Genomic DNA, 14,405 nt, shown 5'->3' on the forward strand with positions numbered 1-14,405 from the left:
TTACAATATTATTATGGATGGTGCTTCGTGGTCTTTTTTTTTTTTGTTGTAGGTGTTAGTCTAGCTATATAATTAAAGGTCTGTCAGTATTTTCATTAAAATCTTTTCATTTTTCAGGATGTGTAAGCCTGCCTTAAAAATTAAGGCTTAAAGGGACCGTTTCCTCTTCTGCTAAACAGCACTGGAACTAAACAGCTAACTAAAAAATGGAAAAATAAAGGGAAAGAAAGGAAAAAGACAATGTTTCTAGTTTCTCAGAACCATCAGGGCAACACCAATCCACGTACAGACAGAAGATGCATAAAGACAGAAGATGCATAAAGTATATACTCTCCTACATATATGGGATTAATGAACATTTTTCCAGATGAGTAACTGCTAAATTGGTAAATCTCTGTATTAACATATGAACAGATTGCTGCAAATTTGAGTAGTTGTACCAGATTGCCGCTACTTAACTGGTAGCTTCAGCTATCTCCCTGTTGATGAGGTAATAATGACTCCAGAGTTTATTAGAGCAAAATAATCTGCTTTTCCAGCCAGCTTTTCTAGGTATGCTTTTTGCACTACGGTGCAGCTGTGGTTCTCCAGACAAAGCCTCCTTTCCCCCACGATCACAAGCCGGAGCTGCAGCCGAGAGCTCGGGGTCCGAACCGCGAACCGGGCTCCTGCGGCAGCTGCTCCTTCCGTTTGGTCTCGGGAGCTGCAAGAAATACACCCGGGTTCGGCTTCCAGCGCTCGGTGCCGCCGCAGCGTGCGGCACCGTACAGCGTGTTTCAGGGGCAGGGAGGAACACGGGGCGCCTGGCGGAGGCAGGCCCGGGCGGGGCCGGCGGCGGGCAGGCCGCGTCGCCATGGCGACGGCGCCTTAAGGCGGGAGAGCGCGTGATGGCGGCTGCCGCCATGGCGCACGCGAACCCCGTGGTGAGGGGCGGCGGCGAGGCCGCGCCGGGTCCTGAGCCGACCCAGCAGCGCGCTGGCGGGCTTGGGGGCTGCGAGCGGTTCGGCGGGGTCTGGCTGTGGAAGAAGGCGATGGAGCCGGGCTAGGGCCCGGGAAATCGCCCTCCCTCCCGCGGAGTCCTTGGTGGGAGCGGTGCCGCCCCGCGGAGTCCCCGGCGGGATGGCGGGGAACCGCCGGCCCTTCCCTGGCGCGGGGAGCGCAGGGGTGCCTGCGAAAGCCGTTGCTTTGGGGGTTTTGTTTAAAAAAAAAAAAGCGTTTTGTGGGCAAAAGCATGGTGGCAGGGGTGGGTGTGAGCTCCGGGGCGCGGGGAGACGCCGTGCAGCCGCAGCGGGGCCGGGAGAGGGGGTGGCGGCCGCGCTCCCCTCCGGGCGCCATCGGCCGCCCCTCCGTACCCGGGGCTCCGGGTGCCCCTTCAGGTGACGCCAGTCCCAGGGAAGCCTTGAAGGCTTCGCTTTAGGACTTGTTCCTGGCTTTGCTGGAACGGGGTGTCGGTCAGCCCCTCTCAGCGCGCTGTACGCAAAGAAGAGCGGAGTTTGTTCGTTCCTGGCGCCGGCACTGTCCGGTGGGGATGGGCTGGTTCTGGGAAAGGAGCGCCTGTGTGCGAAGGGATGAAGCTGGAGTACAGTAACCTCCGCACTGTAACCGTTTCCCTCTAATTTGGAAGGGTGTAGTGTTTGAGTTTTACGGTTGCTACGTACAGTTTTTATATAGCATAATAAATATTTGTACTTGTTCTGGCTTGGCAGTCCTGGGGAGAGGAATAGGCCTGTTGAAAGATTTAAATTCAGTTTCTTTTCTGGATTAACAATGAAGGCAAAGCATTTGACATGCGGGCTAGTCAACATCTTTTAGTATAGTGGTACAAAAGTCCTTTTTTTTTTTTTTCTCTCCATGTATTCCTTGTACACTGAAATGTGCTGGGGGAATTCTTGGATATCTCTAACCTCCCATAAGAAGTCAGATATGAATATAGTTATTTAAAAGTAGTACTATGTTGTGATGATAGCTTTTCGCTAAAAGTGTAACTTGTTATGTCTTAATAGCTTCTAGTTTTTTTTTTTTGAAAAACAAATTGTTTATCTGCAGTAAATTATTAATTTGATGTTAAGTTAGAAAAATGTAAATTAATACCCCTCAATCTTAACTTCTAAGATTTCCTAAAAATCTCAACTTCATCTTTCACCTTGTGTAGCCTAGTCTGGTGGTAATGATAGTCAAGATTAATAAGCTTTAAATTGCTAAAGCTTATTGTCTTACATTTACGTCTGAATGGATGCATTTTGAAGCTTATGTGTGTCTGCTGTCCAGGTCTGACTGTAGGATTAGGATTTAATCACTGACATGGATGGGCAGAAGAAGGAATAAAATGTTGCATTGCAGTCCTATTGTAATACAAGATGAATGATAGGTATTGATAACTATAGTGTTAAAATTTCCATAGCTAAACTACTGTACAGCATCAGGCTATTATCACAAAGAAAGAATAAAATCCCTGTTATTTTTTGCAGGTTACTTACATTATGCTTGTGATAGAATTGACACATCTCATTTTTAGTAGCTTATGTTGTTTGTTGGCCTTTATGTTAGGGGCGATGACACCGGAATGATACCAAACAGTAAATGCCTGTTTTTAAACTGACATTTTTGACATGCTTGTTTGAAAATAACAGCACAGCAATTGCTTTTGTAATGTTTCTAGGATTTTCTTAAACGTTTCTGTAGCTTGCAGAAACCAATAATTTGAGGCTCAAATCCAGTATTTTTCCAGGGATGTCTGTTCCCAGGGATGTTAGATTTAAAAGAATGAGTGGACTTGCAGATCTTTGCATTTGACGGAGTATTCAGTTTATTACGCTGATCTCTTCATGCTATTCAGTTTGTTAACAGTAGTTTATGCAGTGACATTAGACTTGATGCTATCATTCCAAATGAGTTAATATTCATCTTAACTTGAAAATATATATATATTTTTAATATAGCCTAAACTGTACAAGTCCATTATTGAAGATGTGATTGAAGGTGTGCGGGAACTCTTTGCAGAAGAGGGTGTAGAGGAACAGGTTCTGAAAGACTTGAAGCAGGTTTGTTGGGTTCCCTTGCATTAATAGAAGTTGAGTATTTTTTCTTTTGAGCGGATGTATCTGTCTGTTTCTTTGCCTCTCAAAACATGCAAGCTTTTGTCCTAACTTAGACTTACAAGTATCCTGCAGATGATGTATTATTGGGCTACTGGTAGTAAAAATTCAGTAGCGATTGTTACTGTGTTTATTGGATAGAATCAGTCAGGTTACTTTTGGAAAAACTAGAAATACCTGCTTATCATTTTAGATGTGGTCTATTTTAAAAACTGGTATCTGTTGACCTTAATAATCTTTCTGCAGCTTTGGGAAACCAAGGTGATGCAGTCTAAAGCAACAGAAGGCTTCTTCAGACATAGCCACCGTTCTCCACAGTTTACCCTGCAGTTGCCGCACAATTTTCACCGCATTCTGCAGGCTTCAGCAGGTCAGATGTTGTTGAACGCTACAGATGCAATTTAAGAATAGCTCAGGGATCCAAGAATCTTTTTGGAAGACTTGAAGGTGCTGCAATAATCTTAGTTTGTGATGCTTATGTTTATATCTAGTGTGATGGGGAACAGTAATTGAAAGCAGAATTTGACCAATAGAGGATCAAATAAACTTTGATAAACTAATGCAGTTATGTCTGCTTGTACCTGATCTGCTGCTTATTCCCAGTAGCAAAACGCACAGTGAATTTTAACCTTCTTGTCTGCAGTCTGGAAGTGTAGCCCTTCAATTGCAAATTTACCAGTAGGGTTAAGCTTTCACTTCCCCTTGTAATGTGTGGCATGGTGTGTGCTGAGGTTATATGGCATGTTTGTGCCATGCAGATCTCCTGTTATGTTGGAGTTTAATCTGGTTCTGTGCTTGTTAAAATGTAAGGCCTTGCTCAAACAGAGGAGTGGGAGGTTTTGGGGAGTTTTTTGATTTGTCTTTCAGTTACTTTACTTTTCCTAAAAGCTGTATTCCCGTGGCGCAGAAGTACTTGACTTTCACACAGCCTCTGACATCAGGACCTATTCTTCTCAATTAAATCCAGCTGACCACTGTGGTAGTGTTATGGTAGAGTGTAATGCTCAGCTGAGGCTTTTTCCTGTGTGAGAGGCCATTAGGACCTTTCCCCACAAAGGACAAAAAGCCTATGAGATGATTTAATGAAAATCTGTGTTGTAGGGCACTTCAAGGTTGGGGAGGTTCTCTTCACCTGTTGTGGTTTGGTTTTTTTTTTTTTACGATCTTCATAGTTGAATAGACTGATTTGGGAGACATGTTTTATTTATTCCATGCGGTTAAAGGGAATATACTTTTGGGTTTGTTTGCTATTGGAGGCTTTATATTTAATGAGCTTTACCTTGTACTTCTAATTTTTGGAAAAGCAGTACTAAGGCAAAACAATCTGTTGAAGATAGTGAACTACTTTTCTTTTTATTTTATTTTATTTTAACGGAATTTGAATTGTTCTATGGCTAGAGATTTTCAATGTGCTTAGAGCTACCTAAATTGTTTGCTTGTTGAAGCCTGTGATAGTTTTCCCTTTCGCTCATCTTCTCCCACTGAAGCCAGTAGTGAGTGCTTTTGAAAATCCCACCTTACTGTTCCTACTGTTAGCACCGTTGGATTTTCTGTGGTGCAGAAAGACACTTGCACATTTTTCTCCCGTTGGCAAGGCAGTGCATTTTACCTATATGTTCCTGGTCGTGTTAAAATGGTAGCATTGCACAGCTGTCCTTCTAGTTGATGTAACAAATAGAAATGGCATGCTTCATTTTTACAGTGCAACTTAAACAGATCAAATAGGTAAATAGAAATATTTTTTAAACAAAAAAAAAAAATTCAAGACCAGCTTTTAGCAAAATATAAGTTTTATAAGTTCAGGGTATAACCCCTCCCTGCTGAGTACAGCATAAGCTTGAAACAACATAAAGGGAAATAATATTTAAGAGGCTTATCTAGATGTGTTCACTTTTTTGTTTGATCTAATGAGTATAAACTGAAGTTGCTTTAGTTTCAGCAGTGCTTGCTGTAAATTACTGAAAGATCTACTGTGTCTGAGAAATTCCTGTTTTTTGTAAAGTGGCTTTTTTTTTTTTGATAGCTTCTTTAGTCATCCCAGCTGGCAGAGGTTTTCCGCATTTCACAGCAGCAGACCTGGTATGTAGCAGTAGTGACATTTTATTTCCATTTTGATTATTCTGAATTCTAAATGATGAAGTTTGTCAGTTGTTAATAGGCTTAAGGGGAGGCAAGTATTAAATATTTCTCATGTATAGCTGCTTTAGGACAGCATTTAGGAACCTAAAAAGTAGCATTTTGCATGACTGTTTTGTCTGTCTGGTATGGTATAGTAGGCAAGGGAGCAGGAGTTCTGCTGGGAGAGAATCAACAGCTGAAGAAATTCAGTGTTGAAACTTCTAACCCTGTTTTTTTTTCTTTTTTTTTTTTTAAATGAAAACCATACAAAAGTCTGCAGAGGGAGAGCTGCAAGTCTGCTGCTTCTGTTTAAGCAGTGAACAAGGATGGGGATCTATCCAGTTGGTTTTGCAAGCAGTGCAGCCGCAAGCATGTTGGAATACATGGCTGCACGTATTTAGCCTATAGGATAGAAGTGTAGTGGAAATGCCATCTACAGATCCTTTTTTAAATTTTTTTTTTTGTTATTACTGGGTGTTAAAATTATGCATAGTTGGGAAATGCTAGCACTAGTGAAGACGGGAGCAGGATTATCTGCAAGGCATAGAAATAATTTCCAAGAAAGTGTTTTTGGAGTTGGCAGGTTTTGAACTCTGGGCATGGGAAGATTTGTTTGGTGAGGGGAGGAGGTATGAATTGTCAGAGCTTGATGAACTTATTGAGTGCCTCCTGAGCCTCAAGCTAACTAGCTTGCCAAGCTGAAATATAATATTGGGAAGGTGTTTGTGTAACATGCAAGTTTCCTAATTTAAAATTTGGTTTTCCTCAGAACAGCTAGTTTGAAAGGGAGCCTCATATCCAGCTCTTCGCTTTCCAGGAGAAAAAGAGAATGTGAAGTGACTTCATAGGCCTAGGCAAGGAGTCTGTGCTGTGTTGAGTTATACATAAGCTTAGGTAAAAGTGGCTCTGAGTGGAAAAATACCTTTCTGGATGGTGTGTACATTGAGGGGGTAGAGAAAAGTGTTCGGTAAATGGAAAGGGAATGTGATAACTGGAACATAGGAAACACTTAGGGCAAGTCATTATCCTGTCAATACAGAATACTCTTTATCTGTTTAAATCGCAAAAGTCTGAAGTAACTCTTCAGTAAAGATGATCACAAAAAGGCCCTCATTTGTGTTTCATCTGGATGTGTTACGTGTGACAGTTAGGGCTCTAGGAGATAAAGTATGCACTATTTCTTAATAAAGCTCTTGTGTATCTAGGGTGCTTCACGAGCAGGTGCAACTCTTACTCTCCCTTCGGGGATTGCTTATCCTGTACATGTACCAGCTGGAGTGACACTACAGACAGCATCTGGTAAGATTAAAGAGGAGATGTAAAACGTTACAGTGCATTGACTGTATGTGGATACTGAAAGATGGTCCTGAGTGCAGCAGATAAAACAAATCTGAAGTTAAAGTATAGGTGGGTAGAGCCAGCTCTCCTCTTCCTTTGTTTGCGTTTGTAATTGCTGCATGGGGAAGTAATTACATTGATGAGTTAGTGTGTCAGTTGTACACACTTGCAAGATGGGTTAACAGGGCTGCCAGGTGATGCCATTTTTTTGTTGTACAACTGCTTGCAAATATCATAGAATCATAGAATGGCATAGGCTGGAAGGGACCTTAGAGATCAGATATGTTCCTTTGTCGGAAGGAGTGAACTGTCCCTGTAGATATGGAGTAGTTTACCGTTTCGTCTTGTATTCCTTGGTTTCTGAAATGACTTGGAAACAAATGTAAAACAGGTTTTTCCTTTTTTTTTTTTTTAAGTAAAATCCAAACCCAAAAGTGGATATTAAATGTGGTGGTCTGGATGGAAGCTCTGACTAAAAAAGCCTCGGAACACTTAATTTCAAAGGCCGAAATTGTGCTTGGGGAATATAGTGCTTTGTAAACATTGTGTTTCTCGTAGTTTGCCTGAGTATTTGCTATTGATTATTAGGGATAACAGGACAGTGGCCTGGATGAACCTGTAGTTTAACCTGCTGAAGCCGTTTTTAACCCTTCTCTTTATAGGGCACCTTTATAAGGTAAACATGCCTGTTATGGTTACTCAGGCCTCAGGAGATGCAAATATTCTACATCATCCTGTTCAGCAGATATTTCAGACCCTTGGGCAACCTCCAGTTCTGCAAGCCAACGTTGCCAGTGTCACACAGGTGAATCCGTCTTCTGCCCAGGCAGCTGCTGAAACATTGCAACCCCAGGAGACTGCTGTCCAACAGACCATGGTATTTCAATCAAATGTCATGGAAGAAAAACACCTGGAGAACTCTGCCAATGCTACATTGGTCCAGCAGCCTTCTGTGAGTCAGCAGCAACTTGCAACTAGTGCAGTGTTGAATCAGCATGCAGACTCAACAGAAAAATCCCAGGACAGCTGTCTTCACACAACTGTGTTTACTCCAGAATCTTCTGAAGGGTTTCCTCCCACTGAATCCTTGGCAAACAACTCGACTAGTGTACTGCTGGATGTGGAGGGGCAGTTAGACATTGAGCCTCAGGAGTCGGTGCAACAGCACATGTCTGATGATATCATTGAACTGATTATCGCGGGCAACAGTTTGGATGATAACGCTGTTCTGAAGGATCAGGACAGCATGGCTTCCTCTGACAAGGTAAGGCCTTTTGTTTCGCAGCTGGTGAAAATATGTCTGTTGGAGATGGTTGTATTGTAAGAGATGTGATCACACACACCTGTAAGTGACAAGTAGCACCTCTAAATTTTAATAATAAAAATTATTATCACTTAAAAGTTAATTTTTGAGCTTGTTTGAATAGCGGTAGCTGACTGCTTATTTTTAAATTAAGAATTTGTTACAAATATTGTTGAAATACTGAGATTGAAGAGAATGTTAATCTAAAAAATGCTAAAAGTGTAAGGGATAGATATAATGTATTCTTAGTCTTATTGACTGTTTTTGGGGAGAATAGTTTTGGGTTTTTTTGCGACTGAGCAGACATGAATGACCCTTTGAGAACTTCCCTGTCATTCTGACACTGAACCTGCATGTGGATACTGGCCAGCTGTGGGCAAATTGCTTTTGCAATGTCAGCTGGGATTAGTTTTAACTTGAGATGTGTGAAGAGCATTTAACTTGCATTGAGAATACATATTGAGTATGAAAAGTCAGATTTGATAAGTGAAAATTTGCTGGAAAGAAATGTATTTCCTTGGGGAAAAAAATCCTGAACAACTAGAATTCAACTAGACTTGTGTAGAAAACTTGACTGATTTTAATTAACGAGCCATTTTCCTGATCTCATCTAATTTTTGTTCCAGAAATTATTTGCAGATGTTTTGTGTTCAGGCTGGCTTGCTTACTTTGAGTTGTAGTGCTTATATGTGATTGAGGCAAATTTATTAAATGCAAATTTAATGACAGTAATGACAAATGACTGTAAATGGAAAGCATGTTAGTTGCTCATCTGAACTTTGATGCAGAATGGTGAAGACTGTCTGTAGTAAAAATGGAAGATCAAAACAAAGTGTTATTTTCTTGAACTAGAAAGTGTACATGGATGTGAATTAAGTGCTACAATAAAGATTTAACAAGAAACCAAAGATGGCTGAAAGCTTAAAGCCCTTTTATGCTCCTGTGAATGCTCGGTTTAGGAATTCTAGCCCTTTTATGAACAGTAGCTTAAAGTTCTGAAATATTTACTGCCTCTCTCAGCTTTTTATATCTTATTTAAACAAAGCATTTTGATTGAGTTGAGGGAGAGGGATGAATTAATCTAGACTTTTATTTCAAAACCAAAAAATGCTGGTTTAGGGGGCAGAGGAGCAGCTCGTTTCCTTTTTTTTTTCTTTTTGTTTTGTGTTTGGAATTTTCTTTGCTATAGAAATTCTAAAGGCCAGCTCTGTCATCTTATTCTTAAGAATAAGAAGTTGTTTGAGTACAATAATGTTTAAAGAAAAGTCTAAAAGAATGTCTTTCTATATTGCTGAGGAATATTTGGCATGGATTCTCTTTAAGAGTAGGTGTAAGAACAAGATTTGCAAATGTACTCAGGGTTTACAAGTAGGCCAGGACTTGAAACTCTCATTTTAGTGCCCCAGTCTTGTTGCTTGCTTAAACAAAAATCTCAGGCTTTGTACTGAACAATGAAAGATATGTGGTGTTAATTCACAAGCTGTCTCTGGTCTCTTTTATTCTTGTCAGGTGGAACGTATGGAGCAGATGGAATCTAATTTACGATCAGAGAAGGATATCTGTAGTGACATTGAGGGCATAATTCAGCTAGATGGAACTGGTGATGTTTCTCCCAAGGAAGAAATACCACATACAAATGATGAGGAAGAGAATGAATTCATTGGCATTATTGAATCAGAGGATTTAAAAGTTCTGGAGGATGAGGAAGACGATGATGAAGAATGTGACAGTATTTCAAACACAGAGTCTAGCAGCAGCACTGGTGGTGATGAAGAGCCTGAAATAGATGTAGTTGAGGAGGTAATTTACTTTTAAGCCTTGCAAAGCACATTACAATCGTTTATCTGTCTTGACTGTTGAATTGTTGGACCCAGAACAATTTCTGGTAAGTTTAATGCAGAGAATGCATAGTTAAGTTACATACCTCTTGAGAAAGGAGGTACTACTGAGAAATTACTTGCGAGCTCGTTATGAGGAGCGTGGACAAATGAAAGAGATGTTGAGAAGTCGTTTATTGGATGAATTGAGATACTTAATTACCAGAATTAAAGTTTTATGGTAAAACCCTGGCCTCAGTGGAATGGAGTTCTGCTTTTTATTTAAGATTGCGATACCAATCTAGGTTTCTTTTCTGAAGGACCACAGGGAATTAGGCAGAGAATAGAACGATGTGATACAAGTATGTATGTTTCCTAGGAAAAGGCTTTTCTTAAAGATGTGCAATTTTGTATCCTAGAGATTCACAAGGGAATCAACTCGTAGCATCTGGACTTCAAATAAATTCCAGTTACTGAGGTCTGCTTCGTCAGTTAGCAGTCTTGTTTTTCGTCCTGTGTTTTTGTTTAGGGCATTTTTGAGAACACGAGCATGTAAAGGTGCTTATAAATGAGCTTTGTGCAATATAGTCTTTATAACCTCTAGGTCTTGATTTTTGCAATAGTAACCTTTATACATGCCTACAACAATAATGTCAAATATATTCAATGCTATTCTGAAAGAATGCATAAAATACAATTTTAATCTCTAGGACCCCTTAAATTCTGGTGATGATGTCAGCGAACAGGACACTCCAGACTTGTTTGACACTGACAATGTGATAGTTTGTCAGTATGACAAGGTACAGTATATAGTTTTATCTTTTGTTCTTTAATCATTCTAAGTAATATCTTCAGCAAATCCATGTCTGGTCTACTGTCAGTGCCTTCTAAAGAAAATCTAATGCTGTAATAATTGAGTGCTCAAATTACATGGTTAGCTGACAATAGCCTGAAGACTTACCTGCTATTTTCTGAAACAAGGATAATCAATGGGTTCATAATGGCCTATAAAAGAAAAAGGAGAGAGGACCAAATCTTGCAAAAGCTTATGCATTTCCTTAACTTTTAAGTAATATCAACAGCTCCATGGATGTTTGTATGCATTTACAGCCATGAATTAAGATTTTTTGAAATGGGTAACAGAAAGAGGAGCCTGTGTACTTTTATGGCTTTTTTTTTTGTCTCTGGAGTGCTTACTGAGAGGTTTTCCTACCAGAATTCTATCGTGTCTGAAAAACACAACAGTTGCTAAGGGCTGCTTTGTCCTCCTTCATTTCAATATTTAAAATTCAACCTTATTTTGAACTCTTGAAGATCAAATTAAGTGCTTAGAACTCTTGTACGGTTTCGGACCATGTGCAAGTAGTTTAAAAGTTGACAAAGTGCGTATCTTAGTTTGAAACAAATATGGAAAAATATGTCTGTAGTTTGCTTAAGAATGCGCCTTGGCTTTTATTCTTTCAAAAGTGACGAGTGATAATTTTTTTGTGTGTGTTCAACTAGGCCTGCCTTAATGGTGTCTGTGTTTTAGGAAATAGGAGCTGCTAAGAAAATTGTCCGTACTAAAGTGTAACAGGTTAAGTGTTTGTGAAACTAGTTATTTTGGAAAACATAGTTATAGGAGTACGTGTAGAAAATGCATCTGAAATTGAGCCATGATGTCTGTATTGTACTGAAAAGGTACATGAAGTTTTGAAGCTTCATAACTCAGTTTAATGTTACAGATGCTATAAGTAGGGGATGCTCTTACGTACAGCAAGCTTTGCCTGTAATAAGCTGAAAAATTGGTTGAAAATTTTTAAAAACTGATAGGAAGTTCAGCGTGGGACACATATATAGGAAATTTAAGATCAGATGTTAGAAATTGACAGTTACAGATGTTGGGGGAAGACGTTGGTAACTTTCCCCTTTTGTATATTGATTTAATAAAAACATGCAGGCCCAGTAGAAAGTAGATGGAAACAGTTACCTATTAAATTACCTTGTTACCTATAAAAGAATGCTGTCTGCAAAATGACTGTCCTATTTCATTTGTTTTATCCCTCTGTTTTTCCTTTCTGAACTTGAAAATAGACCGATGCTTAAATCCAAGGAATTTTCTAGAGATGTTTAAAATGTCTTCTTTTAGTATTAAACAAAAACTTTGTGGTGTAGATTGATTTGCAGGCCCTTAAAAAGAAACAGAACATGCAGATTTTTTCTTATTGTTTTGTATGGCAGTATTTGCTTTTCAGCAAAGTTTTCCTGCTTCTAGCCTTATCTTAATGCAATATTGCTTTGCAATGTGTATGAGAGAAGGAAACCACTGCCCTTCAGTTAAGCCATACTTGTTTGCAAGGTGCAGTATATTTTGGGACTGATACACTAATGAAATTTCTCCATTATTGTCTTGTTTTCCTGCCAGCGTTGAGCTTTCACACAACTACCTTTGTCTTTTTATGTGTGTGTGTGCTAAGATTCAGAAGGTTGTTCCCTTGAGAAGCCAGGGAATCTATTATAAACAACTGAAATCTACTACCTCTATTGATTGTTTGTGCTGTGTTCAGTGGAATTGTTTCACATGTTTTGGGCTATCAGGATTTTGAGAGAAAGACAAGTTTTGTAAATCAAGTATTAGTTGGTCTAATATGTGTTGTGTTTTTTTTTTTGGGGGAGGTGGGTGGGCATTGACTTATTTCTTTTATCAGATACATCGAAGTAAGAACAAATGGAAGTTCTACTTAAAAGATGGAGTGATGTCCTTTGAGGGTAAAGACCATGTTTTTGCAAAAGCCATTGGGGATGCGGAGTGGTGAAACCTCACTGAAGTATGTACTTTAAGACTGTGGCATTACTCCCTTATGAACTTCCTGTGAAACAACTAGACTGTCTATTGTTTTGCCATAAAAAACCCTCACCAAAACAAATACCCAACAACAAAGCTGTGATAAAAATGTGCAAAATATGTGTTAATACATGCAAACTAAAACTGTATTGTTAGCTACTCAGCTATCATTACTGTTCTTTTCTGAATATTTCATTACTTTTCTACCCAAGAAACATAATTGGAGTGAATAGCTTTAAAGACAAAAATGTTGAATCTGTTAGTAATTCAAGAAAGTCATGGAATACTAAGTGACTGTATTTAAGTAAATTTCAGTTCTGTTGGTTTTCTTTGCACTTCTTTAAAATTAGAGCTAAAGTATGACTTGAAATATAAAACTACACAGTTGTTGGCGATATTATTTATTTCTTTTCAAAGGCTGCTGAGTTTAAAAAAAGAAAGGGCAACATTTGTGCTCTACTGTTCTTCCTCCCTTACTTGTTTGTTGTTGTTTGTGGGTTTTTGACTTCAGCTTAAAGGCAGGTACTTTAGATGTAAGTCGGGAAATGTGAGTGGAAGACCCTTGAGCTCTCAATATATGAGAATTATTGTTGTTTATTCTATATCCTCTATGTCTACTGAGATGCAATGAATAGTGTGATTTAACATTAAAATGTGATTTATTTTCACTGTCAATGCAAAGTCATTTCACTTTTTGCTTCTGTACATATCCACTACACTCTAGGACTACAGACCAGTAAGCTGTGAATGATACAAATTGTGCATAATAATAAAATGTCATCTCATGTACATTTCTAGCAGTTGTTTTTGTGTTCCCTAAACATAAACTTTGCTTAGAGAAATGTGTACAAGCCATGTGACAGTAGCTCACCCTGCCCTGAGAACTGCATTCCCAGCAGTCCTCAATGTTAACTTTTTGTTTGTTCCTCTAGAAACAGAGGTCAGAAAGTTCTGCACCCTTAGGTCTGGGCCCTGGCCCTTCAGAGCTGCAGCTTTCCCCTGGCTAGCTCCTGTTCCTTGTAGGGCAGTGCTGGAAGCTAAAGGGTTAAAGCCTCAGCCAGGCTGACTCAGAGCAGGATAATCCTGCTAGAAGGGCAGTGCTACATGCAAGGGTATGGCACCCCTCCCTTCTGGCTGCTTCTTTTGCATGTGCTGAAAGATGACACCATGAGACATGTCCACTTCCTGGGAGGATGCAGAGGCCTTGAAGAGAAGGAAAATGAGAGTCGGAGAGAAGGAATACATAGAAGAAATAGGGAGGAAAAAACTCAACCCTTACTCATAATGGTACAAACCCTTGTGCTGATGGCATAAACAATAGAGATGCTTCCCTCAGGAGGTAGGTTTTTAACAACTATTAGAGTTTCTTGCATGCTTTTTGACACATCTGCTACTGTCCAGTATCAAAGACAGGACACTGAACTAGAAAGCCTGACCTGAGTGTGGCATTTCTTTTGTCTTTGCTACTGGGACTGGAAGAATTGTATATTCAGAGACAGTTGAAATACTACAGTGTATGACTTTTTCTTCCCCATTCAGCTGACTTGTGTTACACTTATGCTACATTCAGCACTGGTGTTACATTTCAGACCCACGAATGCACAGGAAATGCAGCTCTTACCACGTGGTAGATGCTTTTAGATTTCAGTGTTCTCTCACAGGCTCTAAGGTGTTCATGCTTTGTAAACATGTGCATTATGAACTGTGGGACCACCTTCAACTTGGCCAGCATAGCGATGCTTTGGAAAAGACTGGAAGCAGAGTTTGTGTGGCACAGGAGTTCATGGGACATGACTGGATCTGCGTGATTTGCTAAGCACCATGCAGTCTCTGAATGTTGCTTCCGAGAGTAGGACCTGTTTTAGCTAGTCACTATGAAATGAAGTGGCTAAAGAGTACCTAATTTTTAG

At 39.8% G+C, this 14,405-nt stretch overlaps 1 protein-coding gene across 1 annotated transcript; it reads left to right on the forward strand.

The window, feature by feature from the left end:
- Nucleotides 1-887: 887 nt before the first annotated feature.
- GTF2A1L (general transcription factor IIA subunit 1 like) lies at nucleotides 888-12,466 on the forward strand. Its single transcript, XM_086630109.1, has 9 exons — nucleotides 888-923; nucleotides 2,940-3,041; nucleotides 3,342-3,465; nucleotides 5,119-5,174; nucleotides 6,419-6,512; nucleotides 7,214-7,815; nucleotides 9,364-9,654; nucleotides 10,382-10,471; nucleotides 12,359-12,466. Exons 1-9 carry the CDS (start codon nucleotides 888-890, stop codon nucleotides 12,464-12,466), a joined length of 1,503 nt encoding a protein of 500 aa, XP_086486235.1.
- Nucleotides 12,467-14,405: the final 1,939 nt, after the last annotated feature.

The sequence above is a fragment of the Tauraco erythrolophus genome, chromosome 2 (assembly GCF_009769465.1).
Source record: "Tauraco erythrolophus isolate bTauEry1 chromosome 2, bTauEry1.pri, whole genome shotgun sequence".
Classification (NCBI taxonomy): Eukaryota; Metazoa; Chordata; class Aves; order Musophagiformes; family Musophagidae; genus Tauraco; species Tauraco erythrolophus.

Bases quoted from the DNA above. Each gene is read 5' to 3' on its own strand.
- GTF2A1L (XM_086630109.1), top strand. From the start codon at position 888: ATGGCGGCTGCCGCCATGGCGCACGCGAACCCCGTG. The intron at 3,042-3,341 runs GTTTGTTGGGTT...ATCTTTCTGCAG, and splicing joins TTCTGAAAGACTTGAAGCAG to CTTTGGGAAACCAAGGTGAT. The intron at 7,816-9,363 runs GTAAGGCCTTTT...TATTCTTGTCAG, and splicing joins GCATGGCTTCCTCTGACAAG to GTGGAACGTATGGAGCAGAT.